The 14279-nt window shown below is 52.9% G+C and overlaps 7 protein-coding genes across 7 annotated transcripts; 3 read left to right on the top strand and 4 right to left on the bottom strand.

The window, feature by feature from the left end:
- Positions 1-2189: 2189 nt before the first annotated feature.
- Positions 2190-2621, bottom strand: BDV59DRAFT_181266 (uncharacterized protein). Its single transcript, XM_073690203.1, has one exon. The coding sequence runs from the start codon at positions 2613-2615 to the stop codon at positions 2295-2297; it is 321 nt and encodes a 106-aa protein (XP_073546691.1). The 5' UTR covers positions 2616-2621; the 3' UTR covers positions 2190-2294.
- Positions 2622-2798: 177 nt separating this feature from the next.
- BDV59DRAFT_60891 (putative histone acetyltransferase) lies at positions 2799-6582 on the bottom strand. Its single transcript, XM_073696752.1, has 4 exons — positions 5997-6582; positions 5795-5874; positions 5673-5720; positions 2799-5605 (listed from the first exon to the last, which is right to left on the bottom strand). The coding sequence occupies exons 1-4, from the start codon at positions 6467-6469 to the stop codon at positions 2982-2984; spliced, it is 3225 nt and encodes a 1074-aa protein (XP_073546690.1). The 5' UTR covers positions 6470-6582; the 3' UTR covers positions 2799-2981.
- Positions 6583-7061: 479 nt separating this feature from the next.
- BDV59DRAFT_60874 (NADH dehydrogenase [ubiquinone] 1 alpha subcomplex subunit 1) lies at positions 7062-7808 on the top strand. The gene is made up of 4 exons (XM_073696751.1): positions 7062-7220; positions 7280-7376; positions 7520-7614; positions 7674-7808. The coding sequence occupies exons 1-4, from the start codon at positions 7173-7175 to the stop codon at positions 7692-7694; spliced, it is 261 nt and encodes an 86-aa protein (XP_073546689.1). The 5' UTR covers positions 7062-7172; the 3' UTR covers positions 7695-7808.
- Positions 7809-7848: 40 nt separating this feature from the next.
- BDV59DRAFT_203186 (arylamine N-acetyltransferase family protein) lies at positions 7849-8940 on the bottom strand (the record flags this gene model as incomplete). Its single annotated transcript, XM_073694218.1, has 3 exons — positions 7849-8352; positions 8411-8456; positions 8531-8940. 3 exons carry the CDS (start codon positions 8938-8940, stop codon positions 7849-7851), a joined length of 960 nt encoding a protein of 319 aa, XP_073546688.1.
- Positions 8941-9824: 884 nt separating this feature from the next.
- BDV59DRAFT_203185 (RraA family protein) lies at positions 9825-10786 on the top strand (the record flags this gene model as incomplete). The annotated part of the gene is made up of 5 exons (XM_073694217.1): positions 9825-9881; positions 9943-10018; positions 10070-10389; positions 10448-10546; positions 10610-10786. The coding sequence occupies 5 exons, from the start codon at positions 9825-9827 to the stop codon at positions 10784-10786; spliced, it is 729 nt and encodes a 242-aa protein (XP_073546687.1).
- A 60-nt stretch (positions 10787-10846) lies between these two features.
- On the bottom strand, positions 10847-12586 carry BDV59DRAFT_60855 (3-ketoacyl-coA thiolase peroxisomal A precursor). The gene is made up of 3 exons (XM_073696750.1): positions 12405-12586; positions 11898-12348; positions 10847-11842 (listed from the first exon to the last, which is right to left on the bottom strand). The coding sequence occupies exons 1-3, from the start codon at positions 12412-12414 to the stop codon at positions 11044-11046; spliced, it is 1260 nt and encodes a 419-aa protein (XP_073546686.1). The 5' UTR covers positions 12415-12586; the 3' UTR covers positions 10847-11043.
- A 575-nt stretch (positions 12587-13161) lies between these two features.
- Positions 13162-14228, top strand: BDV59DRAFT_60835 (uncharacterized protein). Its single transcript, XM_073696749.1, has 4 exons — positions 13162-13340; positions 13406-13694; positions 13761-13822; positions 13897-14228. Exons 1-4 carry the CDS (start codon positions 13230-13232, stop codon positions 13990-13992), a joined length of 558 nt encoding a protein of 185 aa, XP_073546685.1. The 5' UTR covers positions 13162-13229; the 3' UTR covers positions 13993-14228.
- The last annotated feature ends 51 nt before the right edge of the window (positions 14229-14279 follow it).

Here is a 14279-nt window from a genome sequence, read left to right as displayed (position 1 = left end):
CGGTGTACAGGGCTGGACGGAACTCGGGCACGAACGGAAAATCAATAAAGCAAAGGAGGAAACCGCGTTCCTCAGGCTAACAGAAGCGACCGACGGAGGATTCGCGAGATATGGCTGATAAACATGCAAGGGAGGCTTCAAAAAATGCCGCGACTTGTAAGGGTAATAACAGAGACGGCGATCAGTCCAGTCAGAGAACATGCAGATGGAAGAAGCACTGGAACAAGGTGACAAGGAAAATAGAATCTGAGAGGGGCACGTCCCCTGTCCGTCTAGTTGGATTCGAGTATAACCGAGCGTTTCGCACAAGTATACCTATTCGGAGACACACAGAGGAAAAAGACTGATGGGAGAAGACAAAAGAGCCTGTTGAGATGGGTCTAAGACGATCCGGGACAATTGCTTGTTGGACTGCAACACTTCCTCCACCGCGCGGTGTTATCCTCCGTCCGGATGTTTTCCTGGCTGTGGCGCGTCCAGAAAATTTCCTGCATCATGACGGGGAAACCAGTAATGCCACGTTTCCGCGGTGTACGAGCTGATCGCCCTGGGACAGACGAGCTGAATGGCTGCTTGTATACGATACCGGAAATCCACTTTCTGCCAATACCAGAAACATCCACTGCATACCAGGCTCCAGCCACGACGATGCGGATTGGATGGGAATGGCTTCATTGGACGTCTGGTAACAAGAGATGGGGTAATGTTACTAGGTACCTATGCTCCAGTGGAGAGGGACGAGAAAAACCCCCGAGATTTTGGTGTGAGAGGGGGGCAGTGGATTCCGCCAGGTAGAATTTTCCTCTCTTCTTTCTAATCTTTTATTTTCTAAGGAAAAAAGAAAAAAAAATCACAATTCCAAATCCCACTGTGGGTGGTGATATTTTCCCTTCGAAATTCCCACCTGTCTCCTTTGGTCGTTCGACATACGTCGGAGCGGGTCGACGAGATGCACGATGAAGTGTTCGGCGAACCTTGCGGTCTTCGAGCAGATCCGGGAACCAGACCACCTTTGTTTCCTGGGATCAGTGACAGCGGCTATCTCCATGGTGAACCAGACTTTCCCAGGCGCCTAGTCTACGCTATGATTATGCTTATTTGGGACCTGGGGATGGGGTTCCGTGTGTTTGACAGGGTCGGTTCCATGGTCTCTGCCAACATCAAGGTTTAGGGGGCCATTGGCCTCTCTGTCGATCCCGCCGTCATGTCCAGCCAGTCCCAACCTTACTCGATCATGATGAAGACATCAACAATCCCTTTGCGAGCGATGTCATCCGACGCTCATCTAATTCTGCCATCGATCCCCTTTTTCTTGCCTCCGTATGCAGTACATACGCCGTAGAAATTTCTGCCCCATCCGGACGCATCAGATTCGTATTTTATCATCCCCCCTCCCAACCCTGTAGGTCGTCTGAAACTAAACTAGACCCAACCAAGAGCGAACGGCGGAGAAGCCGTCAAAAGGGGTTAATTCTACGGGAAGAAGAGGAGCAATCCTCACCGCCATCTCAACACCCACATGGACGTATCATTTGGCTCCTGTTTTACGATTCTTCTGCCTTGCAGTAGTACCGTCCCAGTACCAAGGATCCACGACGCATGAATCGTCGATACGTACCTCTACCAGTCTCTGGGATCATCCCTGACCCAAACCAGGAGCCTCAAAATCGACCATCTTCGTCCGTTGCCGCGCTTTCCGTGGCTCCACTCGCTCCATGCAGCCCGCGTGTGCATCGAAGCCTGCATATCGTATTCGACGGGACCACTCTTCCCCTCCAGTGTCAATCACCTGCAAGACTGTCGGTAGCATCCATCTTCCCCGGAAACCCCATCGTCGCATCGCCAACACAACCAACGGCGTCAGCATTGTGCACAGTATGCGCCTGCCGGGATTTCCAACTCAACTGATTGATTTCCGGGTTTTGGTCTCCCTGCAACTACCCGGGTCATCCTTATAGCTCATAGTACCCTTACCTTCCGTAATGTACGTACAGACAAGACTAAAACTGCAAAGGGAAGATACCGACGGCTGCGATCGTCGCTCGCGCATAGCATCCCGGTCAAGCCCCAGCGTTAACGAGATGACCCATCCACACCCTCCCGGCAGAATTGATACATCGAGCGCCGGGAGCCAACACGTTATCGACGACGCACAGATAATTCATTGATCCTTATGCAAGGGAAGATCCCATCCACGACGACTGCGTCGGACAGAGCAATGCGCGATATATCCGGGCGAAATCAAAAATTAGAGTTCGAAGCATAGAAGATCAACCAGGCCCTGCTGGAATCTACTATGCACCTAACCCGATTGAACCAGCTTGACCTCTAGTGCTGTCATCACGTGTCGAGTCTAGACCTAACTTCCCTGCTACACTCCGTACTCCTCCAGCATCAGGATCAGAGAACTCCGATGTCAAGTGACGCCGAGGGTTACGAAGGCTATGGCACGGCCATCCATGGATGGCCTCGGGGTTGTTCCTGCCAATCCAGTCACAAGACCCCTCAACACACCACCAAAGCATAATAATGATGCCAGTGGCTCCGTCAGTCGAAGCAACCAGGACTGTAGCTGTTGTGTCATTGCTCACAACGGAAACTAGGGTACTGGTCATAGTTCATATCCGTCAACATTATAGACTACCTGGATTACAGTGAAATGTGAACATAGAGAGAAAAGCATAGAGCCTTCGCGCTGAACCCAAAACCTAGACTACACCGTAGGAGGGAAGAAAAAAGAAACCCGCAATCGAATAAGCTTGCGTGCAAGCCGATTTGTAACAACGATAACAGCCAAACTCCAAAAATCCTCACCCACTCCTTGCTTGATAGTAAGTAACATTAAGAACAGTCGACGTGTCGAATCGAAGATGGTGAACAAAATGGTTTATCCGTGGGGCAAGAAGATAACGTCGTAAGTGCCAAGCAAAAGCAGTAGGTAGCTGTCTTCCTCCACTCTATTTCTGGTCTCAAGCCAGACATCAAGAACCCATCACCGTGTCTCCATCGACATCGGTTCCATTCACCTCCACGGGTTTATCCCCGACGGCATTCTCATGGTTCGTAACATCACGATCATCCGCTGGAACAATGAAATGTACCTTTTCCACAAGAGATTTCTCGTTCATGGACCGGGATAGCTTTGCCGCATTCTCGGCACCATTCTCCTTTGATGGAGTGAGTTGCTCCGCGACAGGGGCCGTCGTCATTTCATGGTCCCCGTCGGGGGTTTGGTAATTGCCCGTAGCGTTGTTGAGATCCGTAACACCCTCGACGGTGTCGGCCTTGGTTTCGCCTTCATTTATCATCTCAGACTCCCTATTCTGTGGTTGTTCGGCTCCGGCAAGTCCCGTGTCATCCAGAGGACCGATCTGATCCGCATCCGCACCGTTGCTCGTCGCCTCCATGGCGGGCGAATCTGTCGACATGGCGCTTCGGCCACGTCTTACGCTTGGAGGATTCGCCGTCGGCGTCACAGAAGCCAGCGTGGATGACCGTCTTGGCGTGTTCCGGCCACTGGTTCTCGCTGTTGTGGGGGTCATTGAAACGTTTTTGGTGTGCGCAGATTTACTACCAAATGGCCGACCAGGTTTTCGTTTGAGGACAGGTGCTTGGACAGGCGGGTAAATTTCAAAGCGCCAGGCAGGAACATCAGTGGTAGGATTTGGTTCAGTGGCTGCAGTCGACTCGGTTTGGTGACGGAAGCCATGCACATTCGTAAGGAGGTCCGTAGAAGGAGGCCCAGCAGCCTCGTGGGGGATTCCATCCGATTCATCATTGCCGGTGCCATTGACCGTCAGTCGACCATGACCATTCGCCCTCGACTCTCCAGGGTCTTGCAGTTCCTCGTCGTTGCTAGACTCTTTTACATCTTCTTCATCTTCATCCTCCATCCCCTCACGTGGGGCGACAGTATGGAGTGGTGCCCGGTCAAACTGCGACTGGTTGCTGCGTCCCATAATATATGGGGTCCAGACCAAAGCATCAGGATTGAGCGTCACATAGCCTTTGCTTTCCCAGCCCTGAATGCACTCTTCAAAGTATTTATAGTCCAGGCGTAATGCATACGTTTTGGTCACCGGATCGCGAACAAGGGCTCGTACGGCTTCAAGACCGGATACGATATCGTCTGCTGTCATTCCAGTTCGTTCCGAAAGCTCGGCAATGCTGACTGGTGTTTTCTGATCCCGAAGCTGATATGACAGAATAAGCCTCCAGTAATTTCGGTAGGAAACCAGACCCATGTCTGAGAGAGGCTTTTCTGGAGAACCAGTTTTCCCTTCTATGCGTGTGAGGAGGTAGGAGAAGTCGATGAGGAGGTTTCCGTAGCCCTTCCGTTGGTGAATGGGCAGAGTGAGAATGCAGGAGACGTTATTCGCGGAACTTGGTCGTTTCTCTTTGCTGAAATATCCAACAAAATGGCAGCCCAAGTCGTCGAACTCGGTCATAACGTAAAAGAGGAAGGGTTCGACATCATAATAGAGGGTCTTGGAGCCCAGGAACAGCTTGGCGAGCAAGCACAGGTTTTGGCAGTAAACAGGATTCTTGCGTCCATCGACCTCGAAAATTGAAATTGATCCATCGCGGTAGATTTCATCTCCTGGGGGGTGTTTCGCGGGGCACTTGAGCTTATGCCGCCACGCCACATAGTCCGAGTTCATGTATTTCAGACAAAATTCGCAAATGTATAGCACGCGATTGCGACTATATTCTTCAGGGTATGGCGCTGCATACCAAGTCTCGATTTCGTAGCCACCGAAATTGATGTACTTAATTCGAGACGGGGGTCCGGAAACCTTCTGGGATGCGTGCTGGATGGACTCTCCGCCACTTTCAGCCTCCATAACTCGCCTTTGCCATTCCTCCTCTGCTTTCTGCCGGGCTATCTCGAATTTTTCCCGATCAGCATGCAACGGTAGGGTCTTCGAGGTATCTGCATCAGCTTCGGATAGAATGCCACCGTACGGCTTGGATTTGGTGTCATCGGTCTCCCGGTCATGGAAGGAGTAAAACGGAGATATGTATGTTGCGGGCGTGATAGGGGCAAAATGAGCGGGAGCATCGCGAACCACGGGAGTTGGCGGTTTTGGCATCTTCTTGTTGTTCCTGGTTGGTAATGGTCGGGAGCGCGAATTAAGGATCTTGGACATTTTGGTTTCGTTGAGCTGGAAACCCAGTACAAGCCTTCCAAACTGCTTTAGCACTACCCGGCAATTTTCCTTTTCGCCCCCACGAGTGCGACGAGAACGCGTCCGCACAGGCGACGAAGGGTCCGTTGGGTCGCCTATTTGATCCCCGGAGCCACCCCGCTCAGAACGCAGAGGTGTCTGTCTCTGGCGTTTGCGAAGCATGGGAGTTGACTCTTGTATATCTGCAGATAAAGTTTTCCTTTTCCGCAGGGATCGTGAGCTGTTTAGGAGATCTTCTTCGGGATCTATGGTGTTGAAGATGGAGTGGAAACCAGACCTTTCGTCTCCAGTGTGTGCTGGACGAAGCTCCTTTTGCATGTTCTTTTGGAGAGATTTTCGTTGTGAGGAGCTTGTGTCTGCCGGACTGGGTTCTAGCTTTTCTCTCTCACAAGTGGGACATCTCCATGGATTTGCCTCTGGAACTAAATCAGCGCAAGGTCAAAGAGAAATGATCCCGTCCGACTGGTAAGGATAGACACCTACCGTCCACTTCGTTCAATGCATCCTGTTCACGAGCACATTGCCGATGGGCTGTTTGGGTGTTGAGTCAGCATCACGAGATTCTAGGGTTTGCTAAGCCATTGGTTTATGGGGCGGCAACCTACAGTGATCGCCGCAGACCGCACATGTCAGGTACTCTTCATATTCCTCGCTTGGATCATTGTCTTCATCCTGACCGCAGAATCTATAGTCGACCAAGTCAGCATTCCGCAACACAGGGAATTAAGCGCGGTTTGGTACAAATGAGCCAAAGAAAAGCAGGGAGCAGGAGATGGCGCATGATTCGGCGAGATGAAGGGTACTCACATGCAGTTACCACGAACAGTGTTGTTATCGGCCTCTGCATCTTCCCGGTCGTTACTCTCCCCCTCCCACTCCTCATCTGACTCTCCACTGCTTGATGAGGAACCGGATGCCTCCTGTTCGCTATCGCTGTGGCTTTCAAAGACCGGGTCGGCATCCGCATCTTCATTATCAACGGCTGGGGCGTCATCCGGTAGTTTCACGGCGCCGACCGGTTCCGCGTCCACAGTTTCCCCAATCAGGCCCAGTTCGGTGTCCGGTTCCCCTTCAGCGTCCAGGTCCTCATCGTTGGCAGCATTTGCCGCCTCTTCAGCTACTTCCCCAGAGTATGCTCTGTGCACCGCATCCTGGAGCTGCTGGTCCATCTGATAGAGATCGGTTTCTTCCTCTCCTTCGGCATCCTGATCACTGTCAACCGCATCAGCGGGGGGTCTCATTTCCGTATCTTCGTTGGCCGGCGCGACGGTCGCCGGCATCGTATATGTCACTGAAGTCGCCAGTTTGAAGGAATGTATTCGCCTTGCAAGGGTTGGGGTCGACGTGGTGGAAAGTAGCCCGACAGTTGAGGCTATTCTGGCTCCCCGCTACGGCAGATGATCATCTGGCGGCGCATGTAACGGGCATCGGGGACACAGAACAGAGGCCCTGCGGCGGCAGATGATCCAACAACGACCGCGCAATCGGATGACACTGCGGCAGATGGAACAGTAGTTAGCGATCCAGAATGCAACATCAGCCAAAGGGAAAACAACGGGGAAAACACACCAGCTGGGAAAGCTAGAATGACGGGTCTCGAGACGAGAATGGCAAACAACGCGTAGAATAAGGCGATGGAGGCCGTACAGCACAGACCAGCGGGCCAGGCACACTAATCAGAACGGGATCCCACGCGTCGATGACCAGTGGAGGCGCCGTGCGAAGGACTATTGAGCATCGAGAGCGACCAGCGGCGACCTTTGCCCCTTCTCCTACCCGTGAGGTTGATAGACGGCCGCCGCTGACTCAGCCGGCTGGAACCCCCCGACCCCGCTAAACCGGTTTAGGTCAGCCTCCAGACCTCGACGAACGGCGGATTCCCGCGGCCACCAGAAACATCACCCTTCCCCCTCTGTCCTCACGACCCGGCTGTTCTCCCTTTGTATTATCCACCTTCCATTCGAACTCATTCAATTGCTCAAGATGGGTGTTCCTTTCGAGGCCCTGCTCCCCTATGGGATCATGATCACCGTGCGACTCCTGTTTCTCACCCGACGAATGCCTTCGCTGACAATGGGTCTTTGATGCAGATGTTCGGTGTCACCGGCGTTGGTCTCACTGCCGTGAAGTACTTCTCGAACGACGGAAAGAAGGCGCGTTGGAACCGGGATCTGTGGGATAGAGTAAGTTTCCTGGTGGTGTACCTGAAACGAATGGATCATCTGGCTAACCATCCCCCAGCAAAGTATGTGATGAACCGAACAATCCGCCCCGAAATACCCGCTGCAACCGAAGAAATCACTCGCTAACTTATAAACCAACACCGACAGTGATGGAGAGGGATTTGAGAATCACAGGGACCCCCCGAGGCCAGTCCGCCAATGCCGAAGCGCCCAAGGGCTTCGAAGTCAGCAATCCATGGAAGGTTAGACCACTCGACTGCCATCTAATACCTGTAGAGTTAAACGCTGACTGCTGTTCTAGCTCGAAAAACGGATCTTCTAAGTCCGGCTCAATGTGTCTATTACGTCTCTTATTATTTGTTCGCCTACAGTTTCTTTAGATAAATATCCACGCTTGATTCATCAGAAAGAAAGGGAAACATTCTATGCTTTTACATATACTATATACTATGTTCTGATCGGCAGAAGGTCGCAAACTATCTGATCTGAGAGGGTAGCCCGCGGATCCCCTCGACTTCGTGTTCATGAAAATGCATGCCAAAGTACTCAGCCATCGCACGGACTCTATCTTCTTCCGTGTTCAGCGTCGCAACGACTTCGGACTCCCCGCGGAGTATCTTTTTGACCTCTGTACCAGACATGATGTAGATCCCCACAGGTTCGGCGGCTTCGCTCAAGATTACGCGAGTGCATACTAGCCGCTGTGTGAACCAGCTTGATGGGTTCTTGCTTGTGGCAAAGTTCATCATGCTGAAATCCTGCGGCAGGAACTCCATCTCGGAGAATGAGTAATTGGGGCCCCAAGGACTCCCAGGGTTGCTCCGGGCCTGGTAAACCCAGAACTTCTGCGTCTGGTCCACAGACTCAGCAAGGCTGGTTTTGATCAAGCGCATCTCGCTAGGAGTGATTAACGTCGCAGAAGCGTTCTCTATCAGTGGTAACGGACAGGTAGGTCCGTTGCGGCCAAACCCAACGTCGACCTGCCATTTTTCATCACGGTTAGAACCTGCTGCACTTTGGTCGTTACCAAAGACATACCATGTATTTTTGACCGGTTATGGTCACAATAAGAACCATATGACTCCTACATGGCCCAGTTAGTCCACCAGTCATTTCCCAACTCCAGCTCTACCGGGGTGAAAACGAGGCGATACCTACAGAGACACATAGCCCTCATCCGCCGGGTTGCCCGAGGCGAGTGCACAACTGACTCGGCCTCCTGTCGGGTAGACCTGATAGCCTAGAGTACGCAGAACCACGTAGAGGAGATTGGTATTCTCCATACAGTAGCCATCGAGACGACGGACGACTAACTTTTCAAAGACACAGGAGGGGTGGGTTGAGATCGTATGGTGGTTGGAATAATGCAGTGCCGAATTTCCCCAGGGAATGGCTCCCAGATGCCGTCGTTGCAGTTCTGTTAGAGCTGCCAGGGGATCTTGCTTGACGGAATTTTGGAGACGCTCCAGGCGGGAGCTGACCGCGCCGGTGGCGTCGTCTGCATATTGGATGCGCTGGAGGTACAGCTCCAATTGATCTGAAGTGAAGGTGGTAGGGGTCTTGGGCATAGTAGGTAGTCTCGTCGTGGATCTCGACACCAAGCAGGAGGTGAGAATAAGGTCAACAGGATGTAAGGTAGTCGGTGATCTTGATTATATAGTCATTGGTAAGCGTGAGTCCAGATTTGACCCTCGGTTCCTGCTCGTGTTGGCCGGATATTATCCGGTGGCCAATGAAAGATCCCGCGGGGCACAAGAGGATGACTAACAGGGACATCCTAGTTAACTAACTATTCACTAACCAGCTAGCATATAAGTTTGTCGACAAGTTTAAGTGGTAACAAATGACTTTGAATATATGATATGTATTGTAGCTGGCCACGCTCATGCGTAGATGATCTACATCATTAAGTTATTACAGGAAAGGGGAACAGAAGACAATTCAGAAGAAAGCAACCTCCGTCTGGAATATAGAATATCTAGCACAATTTGATAAAAAGAAGAAAATCAGTATTTTCTCCTTCCATCACAAACAGACTATATGATTGAAGACTGATATAGGTTCCATGGCTAACAGAGCTGCATCGGGATAGTGCAGTAAGACGTCTATCCATCGGTGGCGCTCCACCCGTTCCTGGGGATGATGTCAACCTCGTGCATCCTCGGTTATGTGCATGTCTTACGGGAGACTTCGGTCGTGCTCATTATCGATCTTATCAACTACGTACTGCAATATAATAATCTCGAACTTTCCAACTTTCCTATACTACACCATTGTATCAACATCCCGCCAGTACTCGGAACCTCCCCGCATCGCCAACCGAGAACCATATTATATTACATGCATGGATATCCTGTCCAGAACAATCCCTCGAGCTCTCCGAACCTCCTGCGGTCTCCTACCCCGTAGCAAGCTCCTTTGTCCCCCTCTGAACCGATTCTCAGCACGCACCATGACGACCTCCCTCCAAGAGAAGCTGAACGCCCTGCAGGGCTTCTCCGCATGTGACGTACGAGCTCCTGAGCACCACATCCAACAAGCATGGCTCAACTAAGTCCACGCCCATACAGATATCCGACGCCCTCCTCAAACTACAAAAGACCCCCGAAGGCAGCGCCCCACGAGCAGGCCATCTTGCGGACTTTGGTAACGCGGCCCCCCTCGTAAGCTGAATAACCTCCTAACCACCCCTTACAGCCCCCTACTCTCCCACCATCGGGCGAAACACCACCCAGCCCAAAATCATCGCGCCCGCATCGACCGTCAAATTCATCCCCAAGAATGACCCCATCCCGGAGCTTGCATCCCCCGCTGAATCCCACGGCTTTCCTGCTGGCACCCATTGGGTGGACTGGGCCGAGCCCGGCACCGTCGCCGTGATCGAGCAGCCCGCCGGCCAGCACTGCGCTGTCCTCGGGGGGATCATGGCGGTGCGGATGAAGACGCTCGGCGTCAAGGGCGCTGTCGTGAATGGTCGCGTGCGCGACCTCGCCGAGCTCAACGAGTGTCAGCTTCCGGTGCGTAGATTCGGTCCGTGTTTTTCAGCGTATCGCTGGGCTAATGATGGCACGATAGGTCTGGGCGCGTGGAACGTCAACCGTCGGTACTGGCGCTGAAGCGAAACCCGGCGTGCGAAACGTGCCGGTCTCCCTTGGTGGGGTGACGGTGTCTCCGGTATGGTTTGCGTCCAGTTTGTCACCTGCTTACCCTTCTTTGCTAATTTTTCTGCTTACCTAGGGCGATATTATCTTCTGTGATCCGCTGGAAGGCGTCGTCACCATCCCGCGCGATCTTTTAGACCCCGTCTTGGAGGCCATGCCCAAACTGGTGGCGATGGATGACAAGGTAAAGGAGGCAGTGAGCCAAGGCATGAATGTATTTGATGCTTTCAAGCAGTTCCGGACTAAGATTTAGACCCGTTGACTGGGTCGACGAATGTTAATCAGATCGGAGCTTATGGACTACGTTATCCTACTTTGTCCTAATCGTACGGCGTAAGAGAGATATCTTCTCACTGGGAGCAACAGCCTCTGGCTCCCTCTGATATTCTGACGAGTATGCAATACAATTGAACACCGCCCCGTGTATAAGATCGCTGTACACACAAAGATAAAAAGGAGATAGATAAGACAGACAAACGAAAGAATTTTTTAAACCCCCGCGGTCGTCGCTTACTCGCGAACCCAGACGGCGGCCATACCCATACCGGTACCCACACACATGCTAGTGACACCAATCTTCTTGTTGGTGCGTTGAAGCTCCGTCATCAGCGTGCTGATCTGACGGGCACCGGTGCAGCCAAGCGGGTGACCGAAGGCGATGGCACCGCCCTTGGGGTTGATCTTCTCATGGGGCAGTCCCAGCTCGTTGACACACCACACGCACTGCGAGGCAAAGGCCTCGTTGATCTCATAGATGTCCACGTCATCCTTGGTGATGCCGGCCTTCTCGAGGGCCACGGGAATGGCCTTCCAGGGGCCAACACCCATGAGGAGGGGCTTCACGCCCACCACGCTGGCCGCGACGTACTTGCCCAGGATCTTCTGGCCGAGACGCTCGGCGGTCGAGCGCTTCATCAGGAGGACAGCAGCAGCGCCGTCAGAGATCTGAGAGGCGTTACCGGCGTGGATGGAGCCGTCCTTGGCAAAAGCGGGACGGATCTTGCCGAGAGACTCGGGGGTGATGCCCTCGCGGATGCCGTCGTCGGCCTTCACGGTTATGGTCTTCTCCTCGCCGGACTTGGGGTCGGTCCACTTGACCTCGAGGGGGTAGATCTCCTCGTTGAACAGGCCGGCCTTCTGGGCCTTGATGGCCTTCTGGTAGGACGCCGCAGCGAAGGCGTCCTGGGAAGCACGGGTGACGTTGCGGTCCTTGGCCATCTGCTCGGAGAGGACACCCATAGGAACCTTGCAGTTGGCGGCCTCCATGTGGTTTTCAAGGAGGTCGGAGAACTCAGTGACGGCACCAGGGCTAGCGGATTGTCAGTGAACATGTAAAGATGGGAATGGTGTCGTTCGAAACTTACCCATACTGGGAGGACATGCTCTCAACACCAGCGCCGATACCAACGTCGATCATGCCCGACTTGATAGCATTGGCGATGTCCACAATGGCCTGAAGGCCACTGGAGCACTGCCGGTTCAGACTCTTGACAGCGGAGGTCTCGGGGAATCCAGCCACGAGAGCGGCAGCACGGAACTCAGTAGCGCCACCACCAGGGGCAAGGACAGAGCCAACAGCAACATCATCAACCAGCTTGGGGTCAATGCCACTACGCTCGATGACACCCTTGAAAACACCGGCGAGCATATCAGCGGCGGCAGTATCCTTGAAGCCACCCTTACCACCCTTGGTGAGGGCGGTACGCAGGGCACAGGTCACGACGATGTCATCGGGGTGCTTCTCAATGATGGCGGCGGCACCCTTGCCTTTAGGGCTGCCAATATGGGAGGCGACCTGAGTAAGACGTTGCTGAGCTATGAGACAACTCGGTTAGCATCTATTCATAATTCCTGGCATTTAGAAGACTCACCAGAAGACATGATGAATATGGTATGACGTCAGGTATGGGTATAGAAGAGGGACAGAAAGATGAGTGAGAAAGGGAGATGAATAACCCTTGGGTATACAGAAAACGGGTATACAGGAGGGTAGAAAGAGTGGAAGGAGGGAGATTCTTTCAGAAGATGGTCTGGAGAAGTTAACCCCGTGGAGACGATGTTGTCAGTAATAAATAATGGGTGGCCCCCCAGTCCTGTGAAAGTACCGAGGCTCCCGCATCATTGTTGTTCCGGTCCAGAAGAGGAAGTCACGGGATCCCCCGATTGGCTGGCGATTTCATGTGAAGAAATGGTCGTCATCCCGAATGGGAGTCTTGTGATAATGACGCAGGGTTTGCTCTGGTCAGATTGCCCTTGTCCTTTGTACAGCGTATGCATCTTCACGGCAGTAGGGTTGTATGTCACTCGGTATATTCGACCGAGGGTTGACTCTGGCAAGAAGATTTGCTCGCCAGAATTGGTATACATTGTGGAAACATATACTTCGTAGGTCACTCAACCTCTGGTCGGGGGGTGTATATCTGCCTGGAACATTGCTAGAACATCCTCAAACCCAACCGCGCAAAGTGACCGTAGATCACCAACATATATCACCCATTCTAAGTGATCAAGAGCCATCTAAGTTAAGGTAATCGTAGTGCTTGATCAGAGCGGAACCAAGGTGGTCTTGGCAGCGGAATTGCAGCCTCCTCCGGGGAAGCATTTTCTCCGCGCTCCATCCAATCCGCCTCTCAATTCATCCAAAGCTAACCACCAAAGACCAAAGACACGCCTCTTCCCCTGAGAAATCCGGTCAAATGTACAAATCACTCCTCCCGCGGAGGGCCTCGTCCCTCCTTTCGTCCGCGGCGACCGCATCCCGGTTCACACCCTCATGGACTTCCCGGACGTCCCTCCAGGCGCCGCATGTACGTTTCTCCAAAGCGCACCAAACACCCAAAGCCAAAACAGACGTTTAACTTCATACAAACAGTCTTCCTCATCTCCAACTCCGACCCGACCCTTCTCCCACACATCTATCGCCCTCTCCTCCCCATTCCGTCTAAGCTCCAACAACGCCAACACGACCGACCACCCATCCGCAGACGGCGAATACTACAGCCCGTATAAACCCAAGCGCCAATGGCCCCCGGATATGTCCAAGCTGTCGCCGAAACACCAGTTTCGTCTCGAGCGCAAATACCGGCGACGTGCGGCGCTCAAATTCGCCCGCCCGAAGTGGACCAAGGCCACCAAGTTGATCCAGTGGACCGCCATCGGATGTAAGACTCTGTGGTGTCCCTCGGTACGATGACGCCGTGTGCTAATTGTTATGCTTTGCCGATCAGTCGTCCTCATATATGCGTTACTCTTCATGGAGTGGGATGAGAGGGGAAGTCCCTTCGACGAGGTGAGTGTCTCTGATCGTGAGGGATGCGACGACGACGGGTCATAAGTCAATGACTGACGTGAATGCTGTCGCAGATTCGAAGGACCTTCTTTACCGGCGTCAAAGACGCGTTTTCCACCCCGGCCCCGCCGCGACCCGTCACGAAATCGGACGACAGTCGGAAGGAGTGACCGGACAACCTTGCTCAACCCTGTACCTGTACCTGTACCTATTCTACCCCCTAACGGGGTCTCATGCATGCGGAGTTCTTATTGGTAAGAAATATATGATATCAGAGGGCAGTCCCTCGGTTGGTGCATACTGTACACTACCATCCTAGTGTCTGTAGGGACGACAGCACTGGCAATCCATGAGTTATATCACTTGCTTGGTCTGGTTAACTACACAGTGGAACATCAATTCATTCATCGTGTCAAGGAAGGCGGAGCCCCGGCACGGCGGGTCAACGTGCAAAGGA

Source organism: Aspergillus ambiguus (genome assembly GCF_047715705.1).
Source record: "Aspergillus ambiguus strain CBS 117.58 unplaced genomic scaffold BDV59scaffold_22, whole genome shotgun sequence".
Taxonomy (NCBI): Eukaryota; Fungi; Ascomycota; class Eurotiomycetes; order Eurotiales; family Aspergillaceae; genus Aspergillus; species Aspergillus ambiguus.
Note: the sequence above shows the minus strand (reverse complement) of the source record. Positions and strands in the feature narration are given on the sequence as shown.